At 41.1% G+C, this 18,803-nt stretch overlaps 1 protein-coding gene across 2 annotated transcripts in view; it reads left to right on the forward strand.

Annotated features, from left to right (window-relative positions):
* Positions 1-17,770, forward strand: part of AGPAT3 (1-acylglycerol-3-phosphate O-acyltransferase 3) — a 56,146-nt gene extending 38,376 nt beyond the window's left edge. For both annotated transcript variants that reach the window (XM_069872697.1, XM_069872705.1), the window contains exons 3-9: positions 4,293-4,462; positions 4,662-4,823; positions 8,011-8,164; positions 8,618-8,720; positions 11,779-11,854; positions 14,804-15,002; positions 15,742-17,770. In XM_069872697.1, coding sequence (XP_069728798.1) covers positions 4,293-4,462; positions 4,662-4,823; positions 8,011-8,164; positions 8,618-8,720; positions 11,779-11,854; positions 14,804-15,002; positions 15,742-15,830 — 953 coding nt within the window. In that variant the 3' untranslated portion in view covers positions 15,831-17,770. The remainder of the gene's footprint in view (positions 1-4,292; positions 4,463-4,661; positions 4,824-8,010; positions 8,165-8,617; positions 8,721-11,778; positions 11,855-14,803; positions 15,003-15,741) is intronic.
* The last annotated feature ends 1,033 nt before the right edge of the window (positions 17,771-18,803 follow it).

Consider the following 18,803-nt stretch of genomic DNA (forward strand, 5'->3'; position numbering starts at 1 on the left):
TCTTTCAGAGTAGCTCAGAGCAGACGTCTTTTCTAAAATATTGGGAAAACATGCAAAAATCAAGTGACTGCTACATATTGTCACTATGTTATTTAGATGAAGTGGAAAGTAAAACTCCTTCCCACCCCCTATTCTATCTTGGCTGGTAGGAAATTGCCAATTCTGTCTCAATACCATCTTCATCCTGCATCAAAGGCTAAGCTAAGGGATGGGCAAGAGGGAATTACAGAGACTGCTTTGAGTGTATACATGCGATATTGACTGCTTAGGAGCCCGAGTCGACTGTGTGGTCTGCAAAGAAGAGATGTCAGCCTTAAAGTATCTGGTGTAGATGCCTTTATAGATGAAGTGCATGACAGCTCAGAGTTGTCACACCCTACAGTGTTAATCTGTGATGCCAGTGTCTCCTCTCCTGAGCAATTTGTCACTGTGTTGTTCTTCTGCCCGTGAGGTGGCTCTACAGTGAGTGCAGCTGCTTTGCTGTACTCCTTTCAGACCTCTGCAAAACTTACTCCCTGTGGATGGCTTTTTTTTTCATCCTCATATGGCTTAACAGGGGATTAGATTTCCAAAAGGAATGTTTAGAAGGCTCCTTAGTCCAAATGTCACCTACTGTTTCAGCAGTGAATCATCTAATTTGTTTCCATTCTCTATCCTCTCCCAGTACGCACGGCCACTTACCTTAGTGCTCAGCACAGCATCCAACTCCCACTTCGGGTAAATGAGTCACTGAAATTAGTACTTAAATTACAGTTGAGTGGTCCACTGACAGGCACCCACATTTCTTAAATCATCTGTGTGAAGTACAACCAGTAAAAGCTCATCAAAGTATCTCGTTAATTTTCTTTTTAAGTGTGTTGTGCTTGCATTTCCTGTGATTTTTGTCCTACCTATTGAGAATGTTGACTGAGAAGCACAGGAGAAAGGAATTGAAATAGAATGTGACAGGCAATTGTCTAGAGAAAAGGTATTGGAAGGATTTATAGATAGAAACTTCAAAATTGGCTTGATTGGAGGGGAGTGGGGGGTTATGGGATTAATTTTTTTTTTTTTGCTTGCTTCTAAGAATTTCTTAATGTGCTTTTAGTAATCTAGAATCTGATCTTATCCTGAAAACTATTGTTGCATTAATAGTCTGGCTTTTCTGAGGATATGAGCTGCTTGTGCCTGTAAGGCTTGTAGGTACAGACCCTTGATTTCTACAAGTTAACATTGTGCATGGAAAGATCACGTTTTAAATGCTGTTATTTCCAGTGTATACAAGGTGTAAGATAACCTACCCTAGTGCTCAAAAAGGCTTGGAGAAGCTGAGTAGATAATTGTATTGTATCTAGGATAACCCCTTGTGTATAGCCTATTATGAATTAAATGGTTGAGAAATTAAACTATGAAAATTAATGTAAATGTTACATGGGATTGCAGAGTGCTGATGGGCTGTAATGGAAGAGCTGACAGAATATGCACTTTACTTGTGATTTATGGTGAATTAAGCAAGCTGTGTAAATGCAGCGGTTCAAGTGTTGCCGTTCTTAATGAAATATATTTCATTATGAGGAGGCCTTTTGGCAATGAACCTATAGGTTGGCGTTCTGTTCCGGATGCTACGTTTTGATCGCTTACTCCAAGCTGTTTAGTTTTAGGCTGAGGGTGTTCATGTCAGAGCTGTCAGTAACAGAAGCTGCTCTGGCCATCTGGCAGAGGATCGGAGTGCAGGGGTAGAATCACAGCTGATCGTGTATCTGGCTCTGTACTCTAGCCCACTGAAAATCAGGCTCTGTGCTCACTCTGTCTCTTCTCAAATACATAAAGCGCAGCTTCAGAAGGGGAAGGAGATGGACTCTATCCAGTATTCATGTCAGACATTTGGGGAAAAAAGCACATAAACTCTTTGCAGCACATGCAGTTCATGACAGGTAGTCTGTGCTTCAAGCTCTCCTACATCAGCTCCTTTCAGACTACTCATACCTTTGGAGAGCACTTGGTTTAGTCCAGTTGCAGAAATAATCTCTCAGATGTTAGTACTTAAAACTAAGAGGTGCGTTGTGCTTGTTTGTTTCTGTGTGACTTGTAAGGCCAAAAACCAGGTTATTTTTGGGGGGGAGGACCCCAGCTGCAGGAGGGGCTCTGTGGTAGTGAGATGTTCTTGTCCTCTATAGGAAATATTCTAAGCAGTGCACGTGTTCTCGTCCCTTTCCTGTGGCATCGATAGGATTGGTGCCACACAAAATAGCTGTAACCCACATGCCAAACAAAAAAGAAAATGATTCCGCTCCTGGTTATAATTACATCATTTATCAGTACACTTGTAAAGGACAATCTGTTTCCTCGTATTAATTCTCCGCCCCATCAACTCTCCTTTCCCAGTATGGACTCTGGCAAATCTCTCAGCAAAGCCTCCTCTGCTATTTTAAAGTGAATGGTACAAGAAATGCTCTGCAGAAAATCATCCACACCTGCCTCTGCAGATTTTTTCTGATTTTGAAGAAGAAACACACCAATTTGATTTTATTTTATTTGCAATAAGAAAATGCAGCAACGGTAGCAGGTTCTGGAGCTGTTCCTCCTCAGTTTATTGATAGTAATGGAAAGGAAAGATTGCTCAGAATACCACACTGTTGTTTGGTACCACTGCTTCATTCTCCTAGTCACCTGCTTGGAAGAGCATAGCTCTCAACTGAGGATGCTCTTGCTCTTCCTCTTTTCCCTTTTACTGAGTCAGGATAACCAGAGCAAGGAAGATGAGTGATCACATCATTTGCAAAGGAAACAAAGCTGGAAGTCAATGATAGAAACCTCTAGTTGGTATAAACTATTATTCTGTCTTTCCTCTGCTGTATTTCCAGTTGACCAGGGTTATGCTGTCTTGATCAGCAAGTTGCAAATCTTTGTCATGCCTCCAAATGAGTGAGTCTTAAAAAATTATATAGGGGAATAGCCTGGTGGATAAGTGGTCACAGAGGAAATACTAGTGAAAAAACTAGTGCTAGAGAAGCTATGTATCTTCGGTTGACCGGTTTTACCTACCATTCTCCTAAATACTGTGTTGTTGTTCTCTCTGATGTGGTGCAAAATTTGACCCACTCTTATTTAGCAGTACGGATAGATTACCTTGTTGTGATCCCACTGATCGGAAGCCCTTGTGCAGGAAGGTGTGGCTCCAGTTTGCCAAACTATGACCCCTCAACAGAAAGATGAAATACCGTGTGGTGGAACCTGGTGTAGAGAACCGTGGGAGAACCTTCTAGTTTTGATTTTGCACTTTTGCCTTAGCAATGTGGGAAGAGTTGGACTTTTTACCTGCCATATTTGTGCAATCAAATTTTGGTTGCATCCATATCTCATTGAAATTAGAAGATATCAATGATTACAACTTGCATGGAAGCAAATGTTCCTACTGGAAGAATGAACTATTCTCATCCTGTGTTGCCCCATGATACAGGCAATGCCTTGCGTCTGCCTGGTTGTACCAAAATGAGAGAAACAGGCTAACCACGGCAACTACATTCAGTGCCTGCTGAATTTAAGCGGAAGGGTTTTTTTAAGATGAAAAACAGGGGAGGTGGAAAATAAGAGGGGTGGGTAATGAAGGAAATGTTCAAGGCAAAGTAAGAGAGATGCTAGAGTATTGAAAAGCTGGAGAAAACAGAGGACAAAGGGCTCATTCTTTCTTTTGTAGGAAAAGAAAGATAGTTTGCCATTCCTGCCCGTTTTGATAAATTATCTTGATTCTCTGGTGCTCCTGACACTGTGTTTATGACCTTAGAATCCTGTGTTCTAATATTAAAATCTATTGTGGATGATCTATGGCACTGTATCCCTTTAAAAGCCCTTTATTGGTCTGTTTACCTCGATAAAGCTTGTTTCATGTTGAGTAAAAGCATTAGGCTGCCTCTATGCATAATTTGTATTCCACCTGGGGGAAACTGTACTCAGTTAGTGGAGCAATCAACCACTCGACTATCTGTTTTCAGGCACAAAGTTCTAGGTTTTTTTCTGGTGATCGTAAAATTTCACATTCATAATAAAATGCCCAAACTCATCACAGTTAAAAACTTGTTAAATTATCCGTAATGCATACACCCAATGTCCTAAATTCTGCTTAAGGATGATGTTGTTATTTGGTATATGCCCATCTAAGTTCTCATTTCATCTCACCTGGGTTGGATTGAAAGCGTGACAGTGGTGTTGGGAGTTAGAAGGTAGTAGTCACTGAATAGGTTGGAGATGAAATGCTAAATGCTTTCCAGGCGCGGCACCCCTAACTCCTCTCTCTGCCTTCTCATGTCTGTCAGAGTTGGTAATGCTGCTGGAGTGGTGGTCAGGCACAGAGTGCACCTTGTTCTCTGACGAGGCTACGGTGAAGACATTTGGGAAAGAGCATGTCATCATCATCTTGAATCACAATTTTGAAATCGACTTCTTGTGTGGCTGGACTATGACAGAACGCTTCGGAGTGCTAGGGGTATGTGGGGCCATGAGCTTTACCTTAATCTGGAGGACTATAGGTCTGTTTAAAACCCATGCACGTACAGTTTCTTTGCATTTGAGTTTCCAGATATAATACCATCAACTGTTCATCATCTTAACTTTAATGTCTTTGTTTGATCTCATTGTACCAATCAGCAAGTGACTTTTTTGTATTGTTTTTGCTCTTCTCCAAGAGTTCCAAAGTTCTTGCTAAGAGAGAGCTACTATATGTGCCCCTAATTGGCTGGACGTGGTACTTCCTTGAGATTGTTTTCTGCAAAAGGAAATGGGAAGAAGACAGAGATACGGTTATTGAAGGATTAAAACGTTTGGCTGATTATCCTGAGTATATGTGGGTAAGTGTCAAGTTCCTTCTCTAGTATTGACTGCTAGAAGTGAAACAGTGACTGAGATACTTGTGTGGTACTGTAGCTGTTGCCAAAGAAAACGTGTCCTCTGTTTTAGGAGGTCTTCTGGGATATGCTGGTAGGTGTTGCTCAGTTTGCCTCTTGGTAGTGGAAGTCATTTGGAAAACAGTTCAGAAGCTTACACAGGTGATCAGAAGCTTGGTGGTAGTTTATTGATAAGGCTTGTGTACTACTTGTTAAGTTTGTCTGAACTTCTTTTTTACCTATTAAAAAAACTTAACAGCCCGTATTTGACTATTGAATCTATATAATCTTAAGCTACGTTTTCTGCGGTAGGCTAAAAAGGCACATCAACAAAAGTCTTTTCTGGAGAAGTGAGAGAATTGGGGTGTGTGTGCACAGACTGCGGTCTTTGATGGGCAGTTCTTGTTAGTGTGTTCATTGATCTGTGAAATAACAGGTTTCCCAAAAAGTGCCTGTGAGAACATATGGCAAGCTTATATCTGCTTTTGCAGTTATGCTTTTCCTTTTTATTTTGACATTAATTGAAGCCAAGGGTGAAGCATCTACGTTTCATTGTGTGCGATGTTGTTAGATTTTACTGTAGCAACACAGTGGTTAAATCAACCTATTAACCTTTTAGCTCTGAATGCAATTTTTTTCATAAATTTATTGGTTCACTTTTATAGCAGATCATGTGTTGTACAGTTATTTGGCTCGTAAAACATTTTAAGAGTCTGTGCATTTTAAGTGATTTTTTTCAGTATTATCCAGTACAACTCATTAAAATGAATGGTGAGAGAGTTAAGCCTTAAACTTAAAAAAAAAAAGGCTTAAAGAGTTAAGCCTTAACTCTTGCGTGGTGAATCGTCATTCCTGATTTTCTATGATTACGGAGGTATAAAAAATAAGAATCTGGAGAATGTATTTTAAACTACTTAATTGCTTGAATATGGGTATGAGCTACATTTAATATATTCTCCTGATTAGCGTTAGAAAAAAAAAAAAGAGGAGAAAAAATAACCTTACCAATTAAAATATCTCAAGACTGTACTTTAGTTGCAAATCTATACATTTTAATGATTCTGTGATTGAGAACTGAGGAATGGTCTGTAGGGAAAACAACTACAAAATATAAATGCGAAACGTAGTTAACATTGATTGTTTAAATCAAGACTTCCTGCACGGTAATTTAAATCATGATTAAAATGACTTGAGTAAATCAATTTCCTAATTCTTGTGCATTCCAAATGCCACAATTAGAGCTGTTCTACGCAACCTTCCTTCATGAGGTCTTTCTCATGTGTGCGCTGCAGCACAGGCTGTACCTCGCTTGTGTGCTTGATCCAGAAGGGTCACTGTGCTGTGAAGAAAGTGAGAATTTGGTATAGAGGAAGGAGCTTGCATTGCAGATGAGGGCTGAGAATGTGGTGTTACACTGTCCTCGCCACTGGTGGTAGGGATTGGTCAGATTTTCCTAATTTTTCAAGGGCCAAATGAAGATTGTGGGACCAACTTCCATTCTCTTACTGCATTCTGGCAGGTCTAACTCTCAACTCTATGGCTTTGCAGTTTTAACATTGATTTAACTTACTGAATCATGAAATCACCAGGTTGGAAAAGACCCACCGGATCATCGAGTCCAACCATTCCTATCAAACACTAAACCATGCCCCTCAGCGCCTCGTCCACCCGTCCCTTAAACACCTCCAGGGAAGGTGACTCAACCACCTCCCTGGGCAGCCTGTTAAACTTAACTTCTGTGGTACACGCTATGTGGATAAACAGTCAGGCAACCAGAGCACTAACAAATAGCAGATGTACAGTGATGCATTCCACAAACCTTCCTTTTGAATTGCAGCGTTGGAGCATTGTGTGATACTGCTGTTTGAGAGTAGAAGCAACCTGCCCTTCTCCTACTCCGTTGCTTGCTAGGGATTGCAGGGGTTTGTGGGCTAAAATGCAGCAATGCTTTCTGTTGCTGGTGCAATGGGAATGATGTCCACCTTTTAAAAAGGCCAGGGATAAGCAGAAATTCACCCTAGGGCCCTCAGAAGGGCTTTGGTTGTCTGCTTTTGGCTTTGTATTGCTTCTAGTCTCTCTCCCTCAACTAAAGCAGAGGCAATATAGAGGCAGGAGAAAGACATATCCATGTTTTGTGCTGCTTGAGGTCAGTATGGGAGAATTCCCAACATAAGAAGGATATGGAACTGTTAGAACAGGTCCAGAGGAGGGCTACAAAGCTGGAGCACCTGTGCAATGAGAAGAGGCTGAAGAGATTTGGGGTTGTTCAACCTGGAGAAGAGAAGAATCTGGGGAGACCTTATAGCAAACTTCCAGTAACTGAAAGGGCTATAAGAAAACTGGGAGGGGGCTTTCTACGAGGGCATGGAGTGATAGGACAAGGGGGAACAGTTTGCCCAGGGAAGCTGTGGCTGCCCCATCCCTGGAGGTGTTCAAGGCCAGGTTGGATGGGGCCTTGGGCAGCCTGGTCTGATGGGAGGTGTCCCTGCCTGTGGCAGAGGGGTTGGAACTGGATCATCTCTAAGGTCCCTTCCAACCAAAACTATTCTGTGATTCTATGATTTTAAGTCTTTAATAGTTACATAGGATACGACAGTCAGATTGGTGCTTTACAAGATGAACAAAGTAAAGGTGTTTAGAGAAAGACACCATTTTTTATGAACAAATCTGATACAAATGTAAAAAGAAAAAGAAGTCAGAAAAGCTTTCAGACAAACAAGTCTGTCTTCAGATAAGTATATTTAGTTGTACAGTACAAATTTTAAACGAGGTAGCTAGTGCTAATTTTTTTTTCTTTTTTTCCCTGAAGTGATCATGTACTGGTATCTGGATTGCTTTTTTCTGATTTGTGGGTTAGTCCCTCACCAGCCAGCCAAAGCCTTAAGGGATTTTTCTTTTTTTTAAGTAAATGTTTGAGTTATGACCATTTAGACTTATTGTCATCTTAAATTTCCTACCAGTATTGTTAAAATTAAATATAATGATAAATGAGCTGTGGAGTGATGCTTTTGCCTAACACTTGATGGTCAAATGAGACAATTGAAGTGTGTGTGCATGCACGTATGTTTGTTTTACACAAATTTTTGGTACTCTGTTTGGTTCGTTTGATCTCAAGATGGCCTTGACTTTGCCTTTTGTCTCATTGTTCTAGTTTCTCCTGTACTGTGAAGGAACTCGTTTTACAGAGACCAAGCATCGTATCAGTATGGAGGTAGCTGAATCCAAGGGGTTGCCTAAACTGAAATACCATCTGTTGCCCAGAACCAAAGGTTTCACCACTGCTGTCCAGTGTCTCAGGGGAACAGGTACTGGCAAGCTGCTACTTGCTCTTTGTATTAAATTGGAATGTGTTGTTGAGCATATTCTGTGTAGCACAGTGTAGCGCACTCTATTATTTATTATGTCCATAACAATTTGAGTTGGCAGTAATAAGCATTCGACATGTCAGCCATTAATTTGTGCCACATAACTCACAGATACCAGTCCTAAAAAATAATAAACCTTTTATTTATGTCATTGTTGCTTAGTTCATCAAGTTGTCCTGTGTTTTGACAACACACGTGCTACCTAGATGTGAATGTCAGGTGGCTAATACAGATAAATACAATGTGTAACGGCAAAGCAGTGAACAACTCTGCCACCTGACATCATTTAATGCAAGGCTTGCGCAAGGCCCTGTTGCTGTCTGATGCAAGGATGCCAGCAACGTGGTTGCTGGAATTGCTGATATAACAGCCGTATTTTCTTTTTTGTAACAGTTTCAGCAGTGTATGATGTAACACTAAATTTCAGAGGAAACAAGAACCCGTCTTTATTAGGAATTCTTTATGGAAAGAAATATGAAGCAGATATGTGTGTAAGGTGAGCACATAATGATGGAGGTGAGCCCTAAGATGCACACGTTGGCATGTTGAAGAGTATTCAGATTTTACAGGGTAATGTCCTTTGGTTGTAGTCCCCTTTTCCTTGTCCTTCAAGCTTCTCTGCAGGCTACAAAGACCTCCCCTTTTCCTCCCTCCTTTAGTTTGCTATGATACCATCCAGCAAGTCAGAGATCACGGGGCAGACTTTTTAAGCCTGAATGTGACCATGTTGTCATTACTGGGTTTCCCCAAGTTTTGTGCAGTGAGGGCACTAGTCCACATTTTCCCTTTTTCTGCTGTGAAACAAAACCTGACTGTTCTGCTCCCTTCCCAGTCCTCTGTGAGCATACACGTAGTATAAATAGCCTGTCCAATATGAGTAGTCTTTTGTAGTAAATGGTGTAAAGCTCCTTATGTGCCAGTTTCTCTCCTCTCACATGGTTTGATTAGCAGATGAGAATTTAAATAATGCTGAAATTCAGACATTGTATGAATGTGGTGATAGATTCCTCACATTCCTTGTTACTCTTTTGCTTGAAAGAGTAACTGGTAACACCTAACTCCATGCAGCGCACACATTCATGCATGTGCTCAAACACACACACTCTCACTTTCTCTTTCTTGCTTTCTCCTTGTTGCCTTCTGCTTTAAAGGCTTCCTTGTGATCATAGAAACTACCAACCCTTCCATTCTGAATATCTTCTTTTCCCTTTTACGTTTGGACCTGACAAACAACCTGGTTGTTTTTTTGATACTTCACTTCTGCTTCTCTGGGAACTTCACCCACAATTTGGAAAACATTGTAATGTTTTGGTGATGAGGTTTATGTCTGTTTTTTAAAAGAAGAACAAAAAAAACCAACAAAACCACCAGCCTTGCTGCTTCTACCCCCACCTTTCTGGCCTCGGGCCCGTGCAGTGCAGATTCATGGCACTGGCTGTGTACATGGTCCTTCTAATGAAGGCGGATGTGTCTTACCCGAGCCTCCAACGATGAAAGACTTTGTAGGGAATCACACTGATTATCCATTACATTCAGGTATAGCTGCAGCAGTTTTGTGGAAGAAATGCTAATGGGGGAGGGAGGGACACGTGTTCCAGTTCTGTTCTCGGATACTGCAACTTCCACAACATTTTAGTCTTTCAATTTGAAAGAACACTCTGGAGCTGATGGGGTCGCTTATTTGCAAGGGGTTTCATTTTGACTGTTTCCACTTGCCAGGCATATTCCTGATGAGAAAAGTGAGCAGACACCTTACCAGCTCGCAAAACAGTTGGTCAGGTAGTTGCCATCTGTAATTCCATACTGATGCCAGATGCGTGTATCATGTGTGGCTAGAATGGGGGTGTACACACATGGATGTACGTCTGTGTAATAATACACTGAAGAGCAGCTGCATTCTGTGAAATATCCTATGGCTTGCTGATGGACTTGCAAGTTGTTTTTTATCTGTTCGTGAGGTATGGGGAGGAAGGAAAAGAAATGTAGTTTTCTATAGTTGTTAGAAGAGGTTCATAAAGCTCTATTGAGGATGATGTTGCCAGGTATAATTGTACCCTATCAAAGGACTAATTACTATGTGCAGATAATTTTGATTTAAAATACGTTTGTGGACTGAATCAACACTCTCAAGATGATTTTCTGCAGTTGAAGCTTTGTTTTGGAGAGGAAGCTATGAGAATAAGAAACTAATTTTTACAGTCATTTTGCTAAAAATTAAATGTATCCTTAATGTACCAGCAGACCTGGCTTAGCTCAGAGAAAGGAAACACATAAGCTCTTGTTCTTGGTGTATGCGTCTGCAGTTACCTGTGCAGAGGTAAGAAGCTTAACTCTCTGCAAAGGATGCAGTCTTTCTCCTGGCTGGCTCCAGAGAAAATAATGGGCTAGATGACCGAATGTTATTGCTGTGAGTACCCTCTAGTGGTGATAGCGATACAGCAACAACTTTGTACCAGAGAGCTTTCAGGAAATTGCTTTTTACTGAGCTTTTATTAAGCATTATTTACATTAATTACTTATATTTGAGCTAAGGAAAGTAAATTTGTAAAAGGTGATGTTCAATTCATTAGAATATATTCCCTCTGCTGCTGCTGACTTGAGGGCTTTAATTCATACTGTGGAAATATTTTCCTTTGTTGAACAGCAGCAAATAAGTTGTATCTGGGATCACTGTGTCTAGAGCCCTCCCAGAACTTGCCCTTCTGTTCTTACTGCCCTGATGTAAGAGGGCCTCAGTACAGTCCAAATGTTGCCCAAGTGCCATTGAGCTGAGGGTTAGCTGTGTGCCTGCCCTCTACAAACCAAGCAACTTCTCTCTGAATCGATCTCAGGACTGAGATGTGTGCCACTAAGAAAGGAGATAATACATTTGTGAACTCGTTAGTGGCATAACTTGGAAAATAAAAGGATGCAGGAAAATGATTGGCTCTTCACCACGAGAAAGAAGCTCTTAAAAAGTGCCTGTTCTCAAGTGAGATCGCGCCAGTACCTGGAGGGGCACATATTTTCACATGCACACAGAGCTGCATGCCTCAGTCTGTGGGGCTAGAGAGAGAACTGCAGTTGCTGTAGAAGATGTTTTCCTTAGAGTTGCTATGAAGTGAATTTTTTAACCACCCCTCCCATCCCTTCCAAAGTGGGATTTTCACTAACAAAATTTAACAAAATGTTATCCTGAGGTTTGCCACTTGTTTCTCTTTTCCCAGCTCTGGGTACCTCAGTCTGAACTCATTGGGAGTCAGCCAGTGACAGTTTGGTGAAGGAAGAACAGTGTTTGAACAGGAAATGCTTGTTGTACTGATGTGCTCTGAAATCAGTAGGAGCTTGTACAGTTTCTTTTGTCTTGGGAATCTGAGTTTTGGTTGAAGGATTGGGTGTTAAATTTAAGTCCTCTCTGCATTTAAGACCTCTGCCATCAGCGACAGTATTATCTGTTACTTATGCCGTTTATTGAGTAGAAGTTCTTCCCTAGTAGAGATCTAAAGTCAAATACCTGGATTTTCCCTTAATTATTTCCTTTTCTTTTCTTTTTTTTAATCTCTCTACTAAACTAGGAGATTTCCTCTGGAAGACATCCCTCAAGATGAAAAGGAAGCTGCAAACTGGCTTCATAAGCTTTACCAGGAGAAGGTAAAGAGCTTTGCTTTCTTTTCTTTGGGTATTGTGACAGGAGTAGTGTATTAAGGCACTGAATAATGCACACTCTTGCACTGGATGGAGAGAAGTGGAAATATTATGTATAATTTGGCAGCCATCCCTCAAAGTTCTTGAAGAAACAGTACAGAAAAGCCCCTTGGCTGCAGAGGACTGGCTAGTGAGTAGGTCTCAGATTGCTGGGAAGCACAATGGGATTCAGGGATAAGCCTGAAATGCAGAAGACTTAATAACAATCCACTGTCTTTTTATAGTCTTTAGCTCTTGGGTCTCTGTCATACAATTCTAAAAACGCCATTTTCTACATGGGTGTTTTTAGCCAGTCAAGAAGAGTGATAACTGTATATCAGGGACAGCCAGTGCTGGCTCTCAGCTGCAATTGTCCTCTGCTTTCATGTTTCTTTCACTGTCATTTTCCTTGTACCTCCTGGTAATACCTCAGCAGTGGTGTGTGACATGGTACAGACAGTCCCTGGAATTTGCTGCCATGGCCAGCATATCTTGAAGCAGCTCAAAGTTCTTCTTCATGTTTTTACTTTTTTTTTTTTTTTTTTGACCTTAGACGGTTCATTTCTTGAGCATAGATTTAACAGCTCTGTGGGGAAGAGGAGAGAACATAATTAATGTTGTCCAGCCCAAATTGGTGGATTGTTGGACTTGAAAGGAAGAATTTCTTCACCATGAGGGTGGTGAGACCCTTGCACAGGTTGCCCAGGGAAGCTGTGGCTGCCCCATCCCTGGAGGTGTTCAAGGCCAGGTTGGATGGGGCCTTGGGCAGCCTGGGCTGGTGGGAGGTGTCCCTGCCCATGGCAGGGGGGTTGGAACTAGATCTTTAAGGTCCCTTCCAACTCAAACTATTCTATGATTCTGTGATTCAACGATTCTATGAAATGTGTACCTTGATTTTTGTGTTGCTTATCTTTGTGGGAAAAGAGAGGAGTACAGAAACTTTAACTATCTTGGGCTATGAGGACCAGTGCTGGAGCATTTCCAGGCTTACACTTAGCCTGTAGGTAGGCAACAGATAGTTCTGAGTTTCATTTTATTCATTTTAACCTAATTTGTTTCAATACCTAAGCTCTAACTACACTAAGGGGAGAGAAGTTATCTCACAAAGTGCAGTAGCTATCATCATCTTCTCCTCCCACCTCCCATTAGCAGGTGTGTCAAACTCGCTTGTGGGTCAGTTACTGTAAGACAGGATTTCAGAGCTTAAAAAGAAAAAAAATTGGGGATCCTCGAGTCCCGCCTCCTGCTATCAGGGACTTGCCATCATGTAATTGCCTTGTGAAAAGGCTCTTGGATGCAGGAATTCCTTCTGAAGTTTGCTGGCTGGAGGATCAGACATTAAGGTGTATGTCACAGGGCTAGTCTTTCTACGCTTGGCTCCTGGTTTGTTGAACAGTAAATGCAGATATAAGCAGATGCAGTGCATTCACTCAGCAAGGAACACCATTCCTTGAGCAAAAGGCTCTGCTCTGCTTGCAGCTAAAGGGCTCGGTGTTCCTTGCTGACCTTGGCTGTGCCTCTGTTCAGCTTTGGTGCGAGGTGTTGCTGGGGAGTTATTATTTACACGTGGGTATTTTATATATTGATCTTGTGGTGGGAGCCATATGTTGGAATTGGAATCCTTGAAGTGCACTTTCTGCGCAGAGGGTGTTCCCTCAAACAACTGTGTTTATTGGCAAGGAACGCCTTGTGCTTCTCAGCCTTGTATAAGGGAAGCTGAAAGAAGAACAGGTTCAATGGGAAAAATAAGAAATAGCCAAACTTAAGCTGTCCTAATGCCTTGGAAACCCTGCAGAACATTCTTAGGAACTGAGGAAGGACTGTGGGCTCTCTGCTCCTTTCAGTGATGCGTTTTGTGACCGCGTTCTGCAGGCTCAGCTCAGGATGCAACTGCTCCGTTGAAGTCTTGGGGTTATGGCTAGCGCAGTGCTATCTCTTTCGCTCTGCTCGTGCTTTGCCTTCCTCTTCTGGCTGTATATACAGCGTTTTTCTGCTGTACTTTGCTAAATCATAGAATCACCAGGTTGGAAAAGACCCACAGGATCATAGAGTCCAACCATTCCTGTCAAACACTAAACCATGCCCCTTAGCACCTCGTCCACTCGTCCCTTAAACACCTCCAGGGAAGGTGACTCAACCACCTCCCTGGGCAGCCTATTCCAGTGCCCAATGACCCCTTCCATGAAAAATTTTTTCCTAACGTTCAGCCTGAACCTCCCCTGGTGCAGCTTGAGGCCATCGCCCCTTGTCCTGTCCCCTAACACCTGGGAGAAGAGGCTGGCTCCCTCCTCTCCACAACCTCCTTTCAGGTAGTTGTAGAGAGCAATGAGGTCTCCCATCAGCCTCCTCTTCTCCAGGCTAAACAACCCCAGTTCCCTCATCCACTCCTTGTAAGACCTGTTCTCCAGCCCCTTCACCAGCTTCGTTGCTCTTCTGTGGACTCGTTCCAGAGCCTCAACATCCTTATTATGGTGAGGGGCCCAGAACTGAACACAGTATTTAAGGAGCGGTCTCACCAGTAACGAGTACAGAGGGAATCTTACTGATCTTTCTGGAAGTAAAAATGGGAAGAAAAAGCATCCAGCAAAGAGATGGGTAGTGTCTTAGTGGCCACTGGCCTGGTGCTGCCCTAAATTCCTAAGTAATTTACAGAAGAGATGAAGGTGTTTGGTAGTGGAGAGGCTGATACGGTTTCAGTTTGTGATGGTGGCCAAGATTGCCTTTGAAAGACTAATACGGTCACCTCAGCCATCAACAGACACACTGAAATAAATGACATCAGATGGGAGTGGATACTGTGTACTCTTGATGGATATTTACAACAGCTACTGTCCTTGACATTGTCCTGGAGTTGGCTAGTCTTAAGTTGCTTGGTGCAAACATTGTGAACGTTTTCTTCTGTCTTCTTTCTCCCAGGATGCTTTGCAAGAGATGTATAATCAGGAAGGCGTATTTCCTGGCCAGCAGTTTAAACCTCCTAGGAGACCGTGGACTCTCCTAAACTTTCTTTTTTGGGCCACAGTTCTCCTCTCTCCTCTCTTCACATTTGGCTTTGGAGTTTTTGCAAGTGGATCGCCTCTCCTTATCCTTGCATTCTTGGGACTTGTTGGAGCAGGTAAAAAAAAGCAGACAAGCTGCTAAGCCCAGAGTAGCGTGTAACAGGGTCCATTACCTCCAATAAGTTCTGTGTATTAATTAATATGAATGGGGCTTGGAGAAGCACTTGGAGCTCACTCTGTAATCTTTATTTTGTATAGTGCTTTTATAATTTCAGAAGGATTAATTCAGGCAGGTTTGCTTTCATATCTTATGTAGCAATTAAAAAATCCTAGCAATCAATAACATGTCTCACAGCCCATTATTATGGTGCCTGAAGGAGAAAATGCTTTTACTGCACACCTTGCCTGTAAATTTAAAAAAAAACAAAAACAACCCAAACACCACAAAAACAACCAAACAAAAAATTATAAAAACCCCACCCCTCAACCAAAAGAAACCTAAAACAAACCCTTCCACACCCCCAAAAATAAATTAAAAAAAACAAACACCAAATAACCCACAAACACAAAGAACAGATGGGGCGGGGAGAGGGATATGCTTCAGTGTTCATGCTACCCATGCTGCTAATCAACATGGAAGCATTAATTATATTTTTAAATCTGGATTGTCCTCTTTTAGTGACATCTGACCTGTGATCCATGTGCAGCCTCGTGCAGTGCACTGTTGGTCTGTAGTCACGACTTTCTTCAGGGCTGGGTTAACTCACATTGCTTCTGCTTTTATGTTTACATGTTGCATCCTCAATCTTTGAACTGGTCTTAATCTACCTCCCATTTCTCTCTTATGTTTTAAAGCTTCCTTTGGAGTTCGTAGACTGATAGGAGTAACTGAAATAGAAAAAGGCTCCAGCTATGGCAACCAAGAATTCAAGAAAAAGGAATAACTGACAGCTGCAGTCCAGCACACGTAACCAGACTTTGATATCCAATTAACTTCAGTTAAAAAACAACAACAAACACTTAGAAACTATCTTTTTTCTTAATAACTGATGACTAATATTAATGAATAAAACTTGAGCCAAGAATGAAGAAGATGGAGGCATCGACTGAAGAGAACGCATCAACTTTCTGCCTGTTTAAGGGTTACTGTAGTCAAACTGTGGGAGAAAATCTGGGGTGGAAAAAGAAACTAATTTTTGCTCTGTTGGGGGACTAGGGGGAGAAAAGAGGGCATTGGCCATGGCCACGTGCATCTTCAGATGAATGAAAACACTGGTTTCTGTCAAGAGCACTACACTCACTTTACAACAGGAGCCACTGAATGTTTCCTGTTGCTAAAGCCAACATAATGTTTGTTGATTTCCAACTTTTTTTATTAATGTACGTGGAAAAAAACAACCCTTCTTAAATTAATTGACGGGTTGGGTGAGAGTAATTTTGGAAAGGCTGTGTTGTCACGACTACAGATGAAATCCTGTTTGTGTGTTACACTCATACTTTTTATTTTCAGGCAACATCTTAAGATTTCTGTAATGCAAGAGAATAGATAGTGGAGTTTGGAAGCAGAGCGTTACTGGTCAGCACATACCATAGAACAGACCCACTAGTATTAAAACAGTATAAAATTATCATTGTATCTCCTGCTAACTGCTCAAGGCTGTTTAATTTCAAAATATTACTTCAGTCTTGAGGGTTGTTTCCCCTGTTTCACATCACACGAGTGTGATAATCTTGAATCCGTTTGGGCTTGTTTTGTTTTCTGAATTAATGCTGACTGTGGGACTTGGAGTTGTGCAAAGAAGGAAATTTATTCAATTGTCCTGATGTTTTCTCCTTTTATTTCCGTTCACATCTCTCACCACCGAAGTCCAGTTCAGCCAACTTCTCTCAGTAAACTGGGAGGCAGCAGCAGAAACCAGCACAATAGTCTTGAAAATGTCTTCTTTTACAAGAATTTGAAAAGGAGATGTTTGTAGCAGTCAAGATTTCAAATACTGGCATCTCTTGAACCTCTAATGAGGTTTTCGACGTTGATTTCAAATGGGGCCAGGATCTTACCCTGTGTACTGTAGCGATAGGGTGCGCTGCACTTTCTGCTTGGTCATGCTTTAGATGATAATGTGAAGTATATTGCAAGATGAGCTGTGCTGTTAAGCATTAGAAAGATTACGGGGTCTCTTCAGGGATTTTAAATATTTTTAGTTTTGCCTGTTGACCTTTGGGGTTTCTTTCTCTGAAAATTCGAGATCAGAACCATGGCTGTATCCGTCTCTTTTCCTTTTTTTTCTTTTTTTACAAACGCACATTCTGAAGCTTTTGTAGATTTCTGCTGGAGAATTATTTGCTAACAGATGGGACCTACCTGTATGTTCAGGTCTGAAGGACACAATCTGCAGTTGGCTACACTCAGAAGTTGTTGGAATGTGTTGCTGATCTATAGCTGAGGGCAGAAGCTGACCTTCAGGGTCTGTATTTTTAACCCAGCTGCCACTAGAATATTTATCTTACTTTGTAAAGAGCAGATCTTATCAATGCACTGGTCACTATTTTCATCTTTGCTCCAGTAACCAAGATAGGAGAGTAATAATTTACCTTCTTTTCGTATTTGCTCTTAACTACTGGAATGTAACCTCTTCTCCCACAGGTTTTTCTGTTTTCAGACACTGGAAGAGCAATTTTGTAACTTAGGAAAATATTTTACTTGAGGTCATTAATTACTCTTCTGTCATGCACTTGATTTTTATTTGTGGTCTTTTCAAGGATTTGAAGGGTGACCTACGTTGTCCATCTTCTGTTAGACACATCCTCACTGACTCATTGTACCCTTAGCTCCAGCTTTAGTTTGTCATCTTTGTCCCCTCAATAAATCTTCCCTAAGACAGGAGATGTTAAACTGTTGTTAATGTTAATACTATTTGGAATATGCTTTGGGAACTGAAGAGAACAGAGCGTAGCCATCACTTTGGACGTTTATGTACTCTGTCTTTAAATATGGTTAGACTTGCAAATACTGATAAAGGCAACTTTCTGACTTTTCCTTTGATTTTAACTGGAGGACTAAAAGCAGTGGGCTTTTCTTTATTCTTTTTTTTTTTCCTTAAGTAATTCAGTAATGGCTTTAATTCTTGCTTCGTAGAAAGATGTTACAAATGCTGTATACTTGCTTCCTGAAGATGATATTGAGTATATATAAACTGTACTGGCTCAGTAGAGTGAGGCTTGCGAAGCAGGCTGACCACTGACTATTTTATACTTATTTCAAGCAGTATCTTAGCAGGCATGACAAGAATTTCACAAAATAAATCCCCTTTTAATGCTGAGAAGAGGGGAGATGCTTAAAGGAGAAGGGAATTAATAGCCTTTCTCTTTACGGGATCCTTTTCTCCTCTTAGTGCATGTAACTCCCTATTAGGACTCATGGGATTAGTGCATGTACATCAAGGGGAGAATAATCACTTTATATTTTCTTATCATAACTTATTGGTCATGCTTTGTTTTTGAAAATATAATAAATACATCATCAGTTACTTAAGTTTTACTCTTCTAAACGGACATATCAGCAGTCATCTGGAAAACTTAAATATACAGCAATGCACAAAACACTACAACACCAACGTAAATCTCTTAGTTTTGAATTTTATCTCCTCAAATAGGGTTTTTTATACACACACACGCACACAGGTACACAGAGTCTGTATAAATTAAAATGATTTGAAATAGCTGAAGTTAATGTCACTAATGAAGATATTAGCCAGTGGCTTGGATTGAAAAAGTGAGCATAGATTTTATATTTTATTTTCTTCTGGTTTAATAGAACATAGCTTGTATATTTGACTACCAAGCCCTTTAAGAGCAATAATAAACAAAAATATATCACATTTTTCGTCTTTTGCTTTTCAACCACGTTAGGTTTAATA

This window comes from Phaenicophaeus curvirostris, chromosome 1 (assembly GCF_032191515.1).
Source record: "Phaenicophaeus curvirostris isolate KB17595 chromosome 1, BPBGC_Pcur_1.0, whole genome shotgun sequence".
In the NCBI taxonomy this organism is placed as follows: domain Eukaryota; kingdom Metazoa; phylum Chordata; class Aves; order Cuculiformes; family Cuculidae; genus Phaenicophaeus; species Phaenicophaeus curvirostris.